Here is a 15,286-nt window from a genome sequence, read left to right as displayed (position 1 = left end):
ATAAACAGTTGAAGACATTGAAGATTTCGTAAAATAACCGTTTTCATTGATTTTTTTTTCAACCAGGATAAAATTAAATACAGAAAAAACAAACAGACCTTCCCCGCACAATTCTTCTGCTGCGATGGGACTCCTTTCGACGTATCTAATAGTTAGGTCAAAAGAAGGAGTTTGAGAATCAGCAAAGCACCTGAATCCATCCACGTGATGGCAAGGACTTTGCTTCAACCAAGCCTTGAGCATCCTCACCTGTGGCGTACTACAGATTCCCGCTTCTTCTGCGGCATATGAATGAAGCTGGTCCGAGTTTGGAAATGTGCGCACGAAACTACATACACAAGAGGCTCGCTGGGTATCGCGTGCAAAAGCACGTGTACATGCACTTGAACCTCAATGTCATGAAGGCTTCGTGCGCTGCAGAGCTACAGTGTACAAGTGGCCGAGCGAAGCGTTGACGCGTGAAGCAGATATGAATCGGACACAGATTAATACAAGTGCCGGCCTTGACGCGTTGATATGAAATCGATACATTGACGTGAAATCGTGCTTAGAATTGGAACCCGGAAGCTTTTCTGGGACTTTCGTGATGCAATACCTAAACAATTAGTACATTCTTTTCAGTGTTAGAGGAATGAATGCGTCGGGTTTTTCATAGCTCTGTGCGCAATTGTCAGTGCTAAATTTTTCGTATTTTCCTAAAGAAAAAACACGGAAAACAGACAGTTGTTTCAGGCCCCTCAAAATTTCATGAAATCTGACATCCCTATTCGTGCGTCGCAATGAACGATCACAACGCAACCTGACGGTGAATATGTACAGAAGAGTGGCATGAAGCGGAAAGAGCTTTGGACGTTCTCGCGAAATCAAAATTACTGCTGTCAGTTTTGAACTACCTTTTGCATTGAATGAAAAGCGGCTCTCAGAATTCAATATCATAACATTTACAGCTGTTCCGACGTCTGTGCAGTGCAGTAAACTACACGATAGTGCAATGTTTGCAAAGTGTAAATGCCTGCTTACGTACAGCACAAGAATAGTACTGTTCTCAGCTGGATGGTTCATAGCAGATGAACCGCTGAACTGTTAATCTAGGAACTAAATAAATACACATAACGATGTCGCTGCGAAGCCTGTGTCTGTCTTCCTCAGTCTATTTGTTTTTTACTTAAGCTGTTCAATGTCGTCTTTGCTGAGGCATCTCATGAGATACTTGAGCGCGCAGGGGGGAAAGCTGCCGTGCTATAACAGTCGTAGTGGCACTTGTCCTGTCGTCTGTCCTTATTTGTCGTCTTGTTTTGTGCTGTATTTACCAAGAGCAACGTATACCAACTACTCCAGAAACACGGCACACTGTAGCCAAATAAAATAGTGGCGCTGGTCCACCATTTTCCGTGCTGTACATGACGAAAAATACTTCAGCCTACCTACACGTAGCCCCTTAATTTTAATTCTGTGACTTCCCACGTCCATTGCTGTGGTGGGTGTCAGATATAGAAACTCTTATTATAGAACTAATTTGGCTTCAGAATTGCGCAGGCGCCAAGCCAAACGTTGATGTATTCATTACTCTTTTTGTGGACAATTTCTAAAACTCGTACGAACAAGTGAGAACGCTCAGAAATCGAGTTTTGAAGCAAGGTTGCGACATTTTGCTGATCTAAGCAGGGGCGGACCACGACATTTACAAAAACCATGTGCATGGTTGGGTCAGACATAAAAAAAAGCAATTTTCGCTTCTAGACTAAGTCATACCAAACCGATTCTTGGTTGTGGCTAGGATTTTTGGGTAATGTCACCCAGTTCGCGGTATGTTTGTCGATATCTAATGTCTTTCACAAAGCCGCTGACCAAAGTTGTCTACTCGCTTGCGCCGCCAGGTATGCGCTTTCCTTGCAAGGCAAGATGTCCCACTCGGTACGTATGTGTCCGCATCGGCAACTTGTTGCTGGCTGCTGTGTGGCCCAGTAGACAAGTTAGTTCACTGCCCACGTGCCATTTGGTACGTGCTCGAACACGGCACTTCGACTGAACATATATGACATAGGCATGTCCCTATTCTTACCCAATCGCCTAACCTGAACTTTCCGTCGGAAGTCTTCCGATGGCGGTAAATTGAGCACTCAAATTGAGGATGACGCATGAGCTATGGAAAGAAGAATGATAGGTGTAACGTTAAGGGATAGGAAAAGAGCAGATTGGGTGAGGGAACAAACGCGAGTTAATGACATCTTAGTTGAAATCAAGAAAAAGAAATGGGCATGGGCAGGACATGTATTGAGGAGGGAAGATAACCGATGGTCATTAAGGGTTACGGACTGGATTCCAAGGGAAGGGAAGCGTAGCAGGGGACGGCAGAAAGTTAGGTGGGCGGATGAGATTAAGAAGTTTGCAGGGACGGCATGGCCAGAATTAGTACATGACCGGGGTTGTTGGAGAAATATGGGAGAGGCCTTTGCCCTGCAGTAGGAGTAACCAGGCTAATGATGATGATGATGATGAATACACTATGGGGTACGTCGTTTGTGCAAGTTTATGCAGGCAAGCTCCCGAAGCAGGTGAAATCGGCAACAGTGAAGTAACAAGAAAGTAGCTGCGATCTAAAACAACGTTTTCCTTGTCAGTTTCCCCTATTCCAAGTTTGCTGCTACTACTGGGCTACGTTTTAATGACTAAATGATTGTTAATAAAATGTGCATGTATCCCTCAAAAGGCATGTGTTAGGTCAAGTTTAAAAATAAGGTGTGCTCAACTACCCCCTCGCCTCTGGAATTTTACGAATTTTATTGTTCACACGTTGGAAGCCATGCTAGCAATGATCATACCATATAAATATATCAGCCGCATTCACAGATTCATCACAAAAAAGGTGGCGATCCGCATTCACGTCCACAATCATTTTCAAATGATGAATGCGTCGCCAGTTCTTTTCTTGACACGCGCCAAGTAGATCCTACTAAAATGGAACAAGTAGAGTTCTTATAATGGACTAGGTAGCGTCATACATTTATTACGAGAAAGAACTCTGGCTCTAGTGTCTACGGAAGCCTCAATGGGAGCGGTTGACCCAGCAAGGGAATTATGGGAAGTACATGGACTTGCCTAAACTTCGTCCTTCTGGCTTCAAACGGTTTCGTGACTTTGTAAAATCGTCATTTTCACAATGTATGAGTAATAAATGCCTACATATACGTCATTAAAATTGCCTGATGGCAGGATTCGACCACAGAGCATCCAGCACAGACGTCCGATACTGAAACCGGTAAGCCACAGACGCACGCATCGACAAGCGACATATAACGTCCTCATAAATTTATCGTAGGCAAGCCAGTGCCCTGAGATGCAGGGTGAGTTCCGATTTGGCTACCTCGACTAGCTGAACCGTTTCAATTAGTAGCGATTGTGTGTGTTCGCAGCGCCTTTTGTGCACTTAGAAATGTATAAATTTCTCTCAAAGTTACGACAATGAAGGCATAGAAAGCGTAATAAACGAATCCACGAGAATGCCGGAATCCGCCAGCACGAAGATCAGACAAATCCATGTACATCGCATCATTCCCATGGTGGCTCAAGGATTGCAGCGCCAGAGTTCCCTTTAGTATATTGCAGGAGACTCTATGGAATGTATTAAATCGGCACGCCATACTGACTGTGAAACTGAGCGCGAATATATTGGTGATGGACACGGAATTGACGACGGTTCTATCAACGGTTTAATCCTGCCATCGTACTTCCGAGTTACACGCTATTTCGAGTGCATGCGTGACACAACTTTTTGTATCAAAAATGCGAAGCCACATTAGCCAAACTATCGCATGTGTCAGAAGCAGTCACTCAAAAACGAAAGCTCGGCCTTGTGCAGAGCAGTAGACGCCTCAGTTATGCGCATCGGTAGTTTGTTGACATTACAATAAACAGTTGATAGTAGCGCTTGTCGTCATCTGCTGCACGTGGCCTTGCGAAATTCATTAGCACTTTGTTTTCCGGTGAACATGCAAGACAAAATATTGCAACAGTTAGTTCTTCTGAGACATCATAATTGGCTGTGAATTTTGGTGACTGTGTGTGAACGTACATTTTGCAAACGTCACGCACCTGAACGTTAATTCAATACAACGCGGGGTTCAGAGATCCGCGATATTATTCTAATTTATGGGTGAATGAGCTCTTTGTCTTACAAGTTTTCAATTTTACATTTGAACGAATCGTTTTAAATACTTGAGGATAAAAAGAAAGTTGACGCCATCCGGTTACTGGGAATTATTCTTTCCTTTCACACAAATAAGGAAGTAAAACAGCGCCAGAGAACACGCGGAAGCAGACGAACAAGGGCGACACGACATGTAGCGCCCCTTGTACGCGTCGTGCGTCTTCGTCTGGTCCCAGCGCTGTTTTACTATGAATATGGAAGAACTAATCGAAAAATACGTCCTGACAAACAAGGCATTGAAACTGTTTCAGCTAAAATTCTGTAGATGAGCTTCACTCTTTCGAAAGTTTTATTTACGAGGAGCAACATGCCAAATCTGCAGTGGCTACGGCAGTTGTTGTGTTCGAACTCTTGTGGACCACCTCGAGATTCTTAAGCAGTTAAACCACGAACACGCAAGGAATAGTGCACCCGAGAGGATAACCAAGCAAATTTTGCTTCGATTAAAATTCTCACGTGCCCAAAGCAGGATTTACGGGGCACGCGATAGTGGGCGACTCCGGATAATTTGTGACCGCCTGGCGTTCTTTAAGGTGCACCAAATGCACGGTACACGGGCGCTTTTGCATTTCGCCTCCATCGAAGTGCGGCCGCCGCAAGTCGCGATTCGATCACGTGCCCTTGGTCTTGACAGCGCAACGCGCATCAGTGACTACTCCACCACGCCAGTTTGTTTTACTTCGATAAACAGTGAAGTGGAAACATTTTTAGAGAGCTATACGCCTCACTTTAGCGAGCGTCCTCTAGAAGTCAATTGAACCTTTTTCAAATTTAAAATCAGCAATCTACTACAAAAGTATATAACACGACGGTTGTTCCCATGTAAGGATGACATCCCATCGTTTTACGTTTCATTAAAAGTGTTGTTAAAGAAGAAAATGTATCGCAGGGCGAAAAGATAAAGGCGTTCCAGAAAACTTGTCATCTTATCTGCATGCCGTAGAGTTATACAATAATGCAGCTAAAGACGCGAAGCATATTTTTTTTTTACCATACGACCCTCCCATCATTGCTACTTCATTTGAATAAATTTTGGAGTGTTATCGGCATCACAACGAAGAAGTTAACAATAAATAGCTATCACTTCTTTACTTCAACGGGTGCGCAATTTTTCGTGCTGAATGATGCAATCTTTTGAATGGAGTTCTTACAAACGTCGGTTGAGTAGCCGGCTCCATGCTTTTCCGCAGCTTATTGGCTCGAAGCACGCTTGTATGAACCCTGTTGTGATCGATTCTCTTGATTCGCTTTCGTTAATCCGAACATTCAAAATTTTGTCGTCATCAGACGCCGATGGTTATACGTAATACTAAATTAAAATAATGCGGAAGTGCATTTATCTATTATTTTAGCTAGTATTATCTTACAGTCCTTGTTATCGCATCTCTTGCCTAAGAATTGGAAGGTGGCTAAGGTTGTGCCAGCGTTGTATTCAGTGACGCCGGTGCCCCGCTTAATTATGTGCCGACACCCTTGATTAGTGTCTCATGCAGAATGATTGAGCATATTTTCCTGCTCTACTCACGAAATGTTTGTACAATTCATTCCTTACTCATTTTCAGTACGGATTTGCAAAGAAATATATTGCGAGACAGCTTATTGCATTTCCAAAAGATGGTTTTGCTGCATTAGATCGAGGACTCTACAGCAATTGCATCTTTTTGCATTTACCCAACCCATTTGATTTGGTTCCCCTTGATCTGTTTTTAAAGCTTCGCAGACTTGACCTAGACCCACACATTTTTGCTTCGATGGGAAATTTTCCTACCAATCGATTGCAATTGGTCAGTGTAAACGATCAGGATTCATCACTAAGTCCCGCTATTTCCCGAGTTCCGCAAGGGGTTCTTCTCGGTCCGGTGTTGTTCCTCATTTACATCAGTTATTTGGCAAATGCCATTATTTCACCCATCAGGTTGTTTCTTGACGACTGTGTGATTTACAGGTGCTTTCTCCCAGTTGCGAATGGGCACTTTTGCAATAAGATCTTGATAAGGTATCCAAATAGTGTCAGGAATGGCAAATGCAGTTAACTATGAAAAAGTGTAAACTTCAAAGGGTGTCACGTAACATGGTTTCTCATAACAGTATGTCTTATAATATTCATGGACAAACGTTAGAACAGGTTACATCATACAAATACATAGAAATCCACACAAATTGTGACTTGTCTTCGGATACTCACATTAATTTGTAATGAACAATGACAGTGAAACTCTACGTAACATAAGACGCAATTTGTCTAGAGTATCATCGTCACTAAATTTCGCCGTATAAAGCACTTATCCGGCCTCAAGTGGAATATGCGTCCAGTGTATGGGCTCCAAGCCATGAACATCCTTGTAACAGGTTAGAATCAATTGAAAATCGTTGAAATCATTGAATCAGTTGAAAACAAGCAAGACAGACGTCTGGCCTGGCCCCGACCACCACCCGCTCTGCGGCCACCGCGGAGAAGCGGGCCACGTAAACCACCAGCGCCCGTACAGCGAACTACGAGGGTTCGCCGTGAACGCTCCGCACCCGCAGCAAGGTGAACGCCCTCGCGATATCGCCGACTACCTCCCCACATGTCAGTGGAGCCCTCGACGGCAGTCCCGTTCGCTGTCGCCAGGACGCTACCTGTCACCGCTGTGCCGATCATACACTGGCCCAGCCCGGGGCCGGTCCGTAAGCACCTATCCAGGAAACTAAAAGCAGCAACCGATGGAGGTACGGCTGCTGTACGTCCAAATGACGAAGATCATCCGCCGCCGACGATGTCTCTTCAGCATCCATTTCGACGAATAGTTTACGTATTGGATAAATGCATCGTCGGTGAAAAGCGATAAACCGCTTTTCACCGTCTAAAAAATGTTATCCCTCAGCACAAACAAACGTTATTGAGACGCACCCGCATGTATCGGAACTTTCTCGAATGTTATCGATGGTTCTATTCCCGTTGTCTGTTGTAACCGAAGCTTGTGAAATCTCATTTTATGCTCGAAGGGAATGGTGTAGCACTTTCTAGAAGATACGCGGGCACCAGCTAATAATCTGGAAACTTCGATGACCCTTGTATTAAAACCGACGCGCTTGACTGGCAGATGAGGTTTTCGACGAACGCCGACTGTGTTCCCCGCTATCGTTGCTCTTTGAGTGCAGCCGCTTTTTGAGCGCACAGGTTCGCCCAATAAAACGCTAGTTTTGTCCTTCACAGCTTTGCTGCCTTCTTCACCATCACTACTACGTGACAATATGGACATCTGTAAGATGCAGTAAATATAAGATGCAGTAGATGTGATGAATATCCATTAAATGTTATGCATGTTAATGAGATGTAATAAATAAATATACAGAACGTTGTGGACGTCTATCAGAAGTTACGTATATCCAGCCCTAACATCCCTACAACGTTCCACTTACGTGTTCTGGATGGATTTGCGATTATCCATAGTACATCCATGGAACGTTTTCTGCATAAATCTGGATATCTAATGGAAGTACTGCAAGTCCAAGGGGAACCATATCGCACACCTAATGGATTTATCTCGCCATCTGGAGCAGCGCTAAAACAAATTAATTGAACTCATGTGGCCACTAATTAGAATAAACAAGATTTGTAAAACCACCCCTTATGTAGTACCCGCAGTGAGGGGTCCTGAAGAAAATAAAAGTGAAGTGAAACAATCGATTTCAATTTATTCGCGACAAAAGAGCACCTGCACTTTGTCCTCGGCGTGAAAATATAATAAGCGATGGCCGATTTCGCATCTTATTTCTTGCTGTCGAGAAGGAAAGCAATTATCACGGGCTAATTAGGACCGAAGCGGGCAGCCTGCATGGTGCCATGCTGCTGCACAAACGCGGTACACGGTGAGGCGTTCTGGTAACTTACACCGGAGGCCGCTAAATGCTAAAGACCGCACATGGACAGTCGTTGCAGTCTGTTTACGGTAGCGCTCACGGTGTACGGTGACGCTCTGGTAAAAGTATCTAGCTTTATTGGTCAAGGTGACAGTAAGTACGCTTTTTCTAGCACTCCTATTTGTGCTTTGGCATTTATGTGAACCGCTAAGGAGCTGCGTTCCTGTAACGACTACAAATGTAAACACGCACGCGCACACACACAAACAAAAGCACACAAACACACACACACACAAACACACACACACAGACACACACTCACACACACACACACACACACACACACACACACACACACACACACTCACTCACTCACTCACTCACTCACTCACTCACTCACTCACTCACTCACTCACTCACTCACTCACTCACTCACTCACTCACTCACTCACTCACTCACTCACTCACTCACTCACTCACTCACTCACTCACTCACTCACTCACTCACTCACTCATTCACTCACTCACTCACTAACAGGAGAGAGTACAATGAGTTAATCTGAGTTGGTAGTGGCATAATCCTAAAGTGTATGTAACCAGTGCCGTTTTCCTGCCTGTGGTACCATTTGCAAAAGGTTTGCCTGTACGCACGTTTTTAATGTTTGCCAAGATCTCATAGCAGGCAAAGATTAGCTAAAATTTCTGCCTGTGTACGAATGTGCCAAAAAATTATAGGTTCGCCTTCATGCACACCTTTAAAAACACCGCTGCGAAGCCATGCATACGAGCTCCACTGACAAAGTAGTGCGCGCACAAATTGCGAACAGATGTGGAAGACAAGGTATCAATATTTGACAATCCAGGTATTCGGAGCCACCATGTTGCGCCAACTGTGAGAAACGCTAAAAATATGAAAACTAGCTTGCAAATTCACCATTTGTAAATAATGACGCTCGGCGGGGGAAAATGGCGGTATTTCGGAAGACACGTATATTACATCGCTGGCAAAGAGGTTGTGCCGTGGGTCGTACTCGATTGGTATATTCGGCGCAGAAAACCCTTAGCGGAATTTGCACCGCTATCCAATAAAGCATGCAAGCTGAGTGTTCCAGGCTTGAATTCTCTGCCAAGCACACGCAGAGGTACGCGTCATGTACCTGTTTTGTTGGGTATAAGACTTGCAAACGCATCTAAATTGGACAGACTGGAAGGCATCTGTCGTAACTAAACTCGTATACCGTAACTAAAAAGCGCAGGGTGCCTATTTGCGGCTTCACTTCTTAGCACTGTTTCCGTCCGGATATTAATAACAAGACAACTGGTGTTTTCGCGTCAACAGCTTTATGTATGTGCTCGGGCGCCAGTGATATCCCAAAAGAACCACTACTCAGGACGTCTATCGTATCAGAGTGGAGGACAAAGGTTCCTGCCGCAGCTGTCGCTACGGCACTCAAGTAAGTAGGTGTATATATGCGCACGTTCTGAGCAAGTGAATGTGAGGGGCCTCGCTTTCGAAATCAGCCAAATCCCCAAACCGAAACTATGTGAGGTTGGTTTGTAATGACAACAAAATTTGGAAAGTTGGACCGCCAGGGGTTCTTCGACGAGCATTTAAATCTAAGTACTCGGGTGTTTTCGCATTTCGCCCCCATAGAAATGCCACCGCCGTGGCCGGGATTCGATGCCGCGACCTCATACCTACCAGCCCAACACCATTGCCTTAACTAAGCAACCACGGCGGGTTTTCGGCACTAGCATGGGAACACCATTCGCTCCCACGTATGCTAACATTTTCATGGGACAGTCTGAAACAGACCTGTTGAAATTCTACCTTTAAAACCCGACACCTGACTGCGTTACATTGACGACACATTTGTAATATGGGAACACGGCACAAGCGCGTTAACCAACTTAACTAGCCATTTCAATCGCTTTTACGCGAGTATTAAATTTATTACTCACTACTCTTCTAGTCAAATCAACTTCCTCGACATGATGGTCTACATATAAAACTGAGAAAACTGAGAAAGACACTACTGGAAGCCTACGGATAGTCAGCAATAGGGCTGCTGAGCACGGGGTCGCGGAATCGAATCCCGGCCACGGCGGCCGCATTTCGATTGGGGCGAAATGCGAAAACACCCGAGTACTTAGATTTAGGTTAGTGAACCCCAGGTGGTCGAAAGCTCCGGAGTCCTCGACTGCGGCGTGCCTCATAATCAGAAAGTGGTTTTGGCGCGTAACATTCCATAATTTAATTTAATTAGCCAGAAATATTTAAACTACGCTTGTCATCACCCGCCGCACTGCAAGCAAGGAATTTTTGTCGGACAAGCGAAACGAATAAGAAGAGTCTGCAGCGAAGACAACGATTATATCCACAACGTAAATTACCTTGAAGCAACGCTAACAGTTAAGAAGCTACCCTCAAGTTGCTCTCGACAGAGCTTATGATGTCGCGTCAAGATAGGAGAGACAGTCGGAATTAGTTAACAGCGTACACCAGAATCTGAGAGACCGCCAGCCTTTATAACAAGATATTCTAATGCCCTCCCAAACATAAACAACATCCTACGAAAATAGCACCCAATATTATCAAGTAGCGAGAGTCTGAGAAAAGCGTTCCCGGATGTACCAATGTCTACCTATCGCCGCAACAGAAACTTGAAGGACATGTTACGGCACGCAAAAGTCAGGCAACATCATTCCCCCGTGATAAAAGCATGTTGTCGCTCCAAATGCAAAACCTGCAGGTACCTTCAAAATGACATTAATATTAAAAGCACCGGAGATAGTCACGCAAGCGAAATCAAAACTAGCTTTACTTGTACAAGTCCGGATGTTATTTAAATGCTTGGTGTTCCTTCTGTAAAATACAATATATCGGTGAAACAGGACAATCAATGAATATCAGGTTAAGCGGACATCACGTGGACACAACTAACAAGCTTCCCAAAGCCGTCGCCGAGCATTTCAACCGACCAGGTCATAACTTTGATGAACTTAAACTCTTACAGTGAAATTTCCGTTCTAAACGAGAAGGAAAATACAGAGAATCATACCTTATGCATAGGTTCAAGACAGTGCAACCGATAGGCATAAACGTTTCAAACGGAGCTTTAGAATCTATTCGCTATGCTAAATTTCAAGCTATAGGCAACAACACTTAGTTTGGTTGCCTACTGGTGTATCTCCCTCCCTTTCTTTTTTTTCTTGTATATATAGATATATATATATATATGTATATATATATATATATATATATATATATATATATATATATATATATATATATATATATATATATATATATATATATATATACATATCCATCTTTACATATATTCGATTTCAGTAATTTCTTAAGCAATTTTCTTCACGAGCACTGTTTTCTGCCGCTCCTTTTATTATCTCTTTCAGAGCCACGATAGCCACGACAACCAGCGCAGCCGGTAATAAAGAGTTGCTGTGCACACGGCCGTTGACACGCCGGCTGACACACGGCTGTGTCACCAGCCTTGTGTGCAGCAATCCTTTATTCTCAATTCTACACGTTCGCCGTTAAGACACCTTCACTCGCTGCCGCGCTCACCCGCCTTACTCCATCTCCCCTTTAGCAGAACCCTAATTATATATACTGTGCCGAGGAAAGCACATGTCGCCTTAAAAAAGACAAGTTTACTTGTCGAAACGTTGGCTCACGCTTTTACCGTGTTCTGGTTTTGCTCATCATCTGTGCAATAAGAAGTTGTCGCTGTTTTCACAAAATATGTTTCAGTCATTTATAAAATAAAACCTCAGTTGTGATATAAAGAAGGCACACCATGCATGCCGGTGGGACGAGTCCGTGGCGTAGTGCGATACACGCTCCCTTTGGCTCCATCTCCACCACCTCCGATTTCGTCGTTCCTGTCTGTGCTCTCTTCGTCAACACCTGCAACACCAGTTGCGCAAAAAAAAAGGGAATAAAGGAGGGGGATACACTCGAAAATATTTACACGCTCTAGAGCTTACGTTCTCACCAAACATTACTATTGATTCCTATTTCCTGCATTTAACTCTCAGCGCTCGCAACGTTCCTGCCAGGAACGCTACGTCACGTTGATACGCGCATGCCATTCGTGAGGTGAAATTGTACTGCGTCCCGGCCGTCCTTGATTAAAAAAATATGGCGACGCTGGGAAACAAGAATGCATACAGAATGCTGGGAACTAATGCGAAGGTAATATAACTATTTTTTTATTTCAGTGTTATTTGTTCTTTGACTTCGTTACTTATCCAAGCGGCGTTCGGGACAAATTATCACCGCGGTCAGCTGGTTGTGAAACGTGCATGATGGAATGGAATAAACGGATAGCAGCCCTTACGTTATACCGGCCGAGTCAAAACATGCGGGATCTCAGTGCGGCAGTGGCAAACATAGGGTTCGGAAGAGCCCAGGTACTTGCCGTCTTTGCGCAGCGGTCACAGGGGTGGCCACGTTCTCAACTCGGAATGTCCCCAACTAGGCACGCTCACTGGTGGTAATGCGGGCTCGAATCTACCTTGTCATTCTTTTTTCTGTATTTGTCCCTAGAGCTCTGCACCACATTACGTAACAAACTGTCATTATATTTGGGTTCAGATATCAAATTCAGTACCTTAACTCCTGCATAATCATACCGCCGTATGCCACTGTGTCCTTGCTGTAGAATGTTTCTCAAAAACTATGCTACGTGTATTGCATTGTTGACACGTTATGGGTGTTACATTGTTGTTGCGTGTGTAAAAAGGATTTATTCGGGTCGTAGAGCAGCAGCAACAAACGCAGCACCAGCAGGTAGGGCGCAGCCAGAGAGCGAACGGGGTACGAGGCACCAGATGGCAATGGGGCTTTTCACCCTGCACATCTTTTTCTTCAATATCATCCCCGAAATTGAAGAGTAGCCATCCTGGCGGCCTAGGAAGAGGGGAGTGGATCGGAATGCGGCTCTAACCGGTCAATGTGCACAGTCTCTCGCCCCCAACGACGCAGGTCGGGAGATGGCGATACGGTTTCGACCACATAATTAACTGTTGATGGTTGCGCAACCACGCGATAGGGCCCGTGGTGCTTCGGCAAGAACTTGGACGAAAGGCCAGTTGCAGCAACAGGCGGGACCGAAAGCCACACGAGCGAGTCGATAGGAAAGGGGTGAGGGGGCGGGCTGAGGTCGTGACGCTGTTTTAGGCGGCACTGTTGGGCAGACGTCAAAGAACGGGCCAGTTGTCGGAATTTCTTGGCGTACTGAGCGACCGTAGAAATAGGTGAGCATTCAGCAGGGTCCGGCCGGTATGGGAGAACCGTATCAATGGTGCTGGAGGGATGTCGGCCATAAAGCAGAAATAATGGTGAGAATCGGGTATGGCTTGAGAGGCAGTGTTATATGCGTATGTGACGAATGGAAATACAAGATCCCAGTTGGAGTGGTCAGACGCAACATACATTGATAGCATGTCACCAAGAGTTCTGTTTAATTGTTCTGTTAAGCCATTAACAGAACAGTCTGTGGATGATAAGCAGTAGTATTGCGGTGCATAATTTGGTGTACTGAGCGACCGTAGAAATAGGTGAGCATTCAGCGGGGTCCCGCCGGTATGGGAGAACCGTATCATTGGTGCTGGAAGGATGGCGGCCGTAAAGCAGAAACAACTGTGAGAACCCGGTAGTGGCTTTTCGAGAAGCAGTGTTATATGCGTATTTGACGAATCGAAATGGAAGATCCCAGTTGGAGTGGTCCGACGCCACATACATTGATAGCAAATCACCAAGAGTTCTGTTGAATCGTACTGTTAAGCCATTGGTCTGTGGATGATGAGCAGCTAAGTGCGGTGAATAATTTGACATTCAGATAGGAGTGACTGCCGGACGTCAGAGAGGAATGGGCGACCCCGATAGCTCAGCAGTTCACGAGGTACGCCATGGCGGAGAACGAAGGTTGTTTAGAATGAACGAGGTGACGTCTTTTACTGATGCGGCAGGCAAGGCAGTGGTTTCAGCATATGGTGTCAAATGATCTACGGCGACAAGAATCCATCGGTTGCCAGTGCCAGTAGATGGAAAAGGCCCATGTAAATCAATGCCCACACAGTCAAACGGCTGAGCTGGGTAGGGCTCCATCTAGCTGGATAGGTGCGGTGGAGAGATGCGGGAAACATCTGTGTCGTGAGCAGGCAATGCAGGATCATTGGTATTTGTGGACTAAGTTGCACATTATTTTGCAATAATGTCATAGGTGAAGCCGTGTGTAGGTCTTTGACACTCTGCCGTGACCACACTGCGGGTCAGAGTGGAAAGCGCAGCAGAAATCTGTTCGTTGGGGGCGGGGCACTACTAATAGCCATGTGCGGCCGTCATTGTGGTAGTTGCGGCGGTATACAAGTCTGCCGCGGATGGTGAAATGCTGCGCCTGTCGGCGTAACGCTCGAGGTGCCGAAGCTGCCGGAGGATTTGAGGAAAATCGAATATCATGACGATCCACGGGTCCTTTAGTTGCTCTGAGGCCATGTCCTGGATCTCAAGCGGTGAGATATCATGTCTATAGGTAGAAGTACTGATGTCTGAAGTAATTGAGAAGTGCGAGAGGGCACTGGCGTCAGAGTGTCTGCGACCAGAGCGATAGACGACACGGATATCATATTCCTGGATTCGCAGGGCCCACCGAGCGACGTGGCCCTACGGGCCCTTGAGGTTGGACAACCAGCAAAGAGCGTGATGATCCGTCACCACGTCAAAGGGCCGACCGTAGAGATATGGGCCAAATTTCTCAAAGAGCCCATATGATAGCCAGGCACTCTTTTTCTGTTACGGAGTAATTGGCGTCAGGTTTTGTTAGGGCATGACTGTCATAAGCGATCACGTATTCGGCATTAGTGCTCTTACGCTGTGCGAGCATGGCACCAAGGCCAACACCATTGGCGTCAGTGTGAAATTCTGTAGGTGCACTTGGATCAAAATGGCGCAATGTTGGTAGAGAGGTGAGCAGGCGATGAAGAGTCATAGAAGGCATCATCAGAGGCTTCTGACCAAGTAGAGAGGTCATTGTCACCTTGGAGAAGTTGGTTTACTGTTGCGATCACTGTAGCGAAATTGCGAACGAAACGTCGAAAATAGCAGCATAGTGCTTTCAAGTTAGCGGGCGTCGGGAAGTCACATACGGCGCAAAGTTTAGCAGGATCAGGAAAAATGCCTTCTTTGGAGCCAATGTGGCCTAA

At 45.4% G+C, this 15,286-nt stretch overlaps 1 protein-coding gene across 5 annotated transcripts in view; it reads right to left on the bottom strand.

Annotated features, from left to right (window-relative positions):
* Positions 1 to 15,286, bottom strand: part of LOC135908692 (uncharacterized) — a 171,749-nt gene that overhangs the window by 99,026 nt on the left and 57,437 nt on the right. For all 5 annotated transcript variants that reach the window (XM_070534813.1, XM_070534814.1, XM_070534815.1 and 2 more), the window contains one exon: positions 11,877 to 11,987. In XM_070534813.1, the coding sequence (XP_070390914.1) occupies positions 11,877 to 11,987 (111 nt within the window). The remainder of the gene's footprint in view (positions 1 to 11,876; positions 11,988 to 15,286) is intronic.

This window comes from Dermacentor albipictus, chromosome 3, assembly GCF_038994185.2.
Source record: "Dermacentor albipictus isolate Rhodes 1998 colony chromosome 3, USDA_Dalb.pri_finalv2, whole genome shotgun sequence".
Lineage (NCBI taxonomy): Eukaryota > Metazoa > Arthropoda > Arachnida > Ixodida > Ixodidae > Dermacentor > Dermacentor albipictus.
Note: the sequence above shows the minus strand (reverse complement) of the source record. Positions and strands in the feature narration are given on the sequence as shown.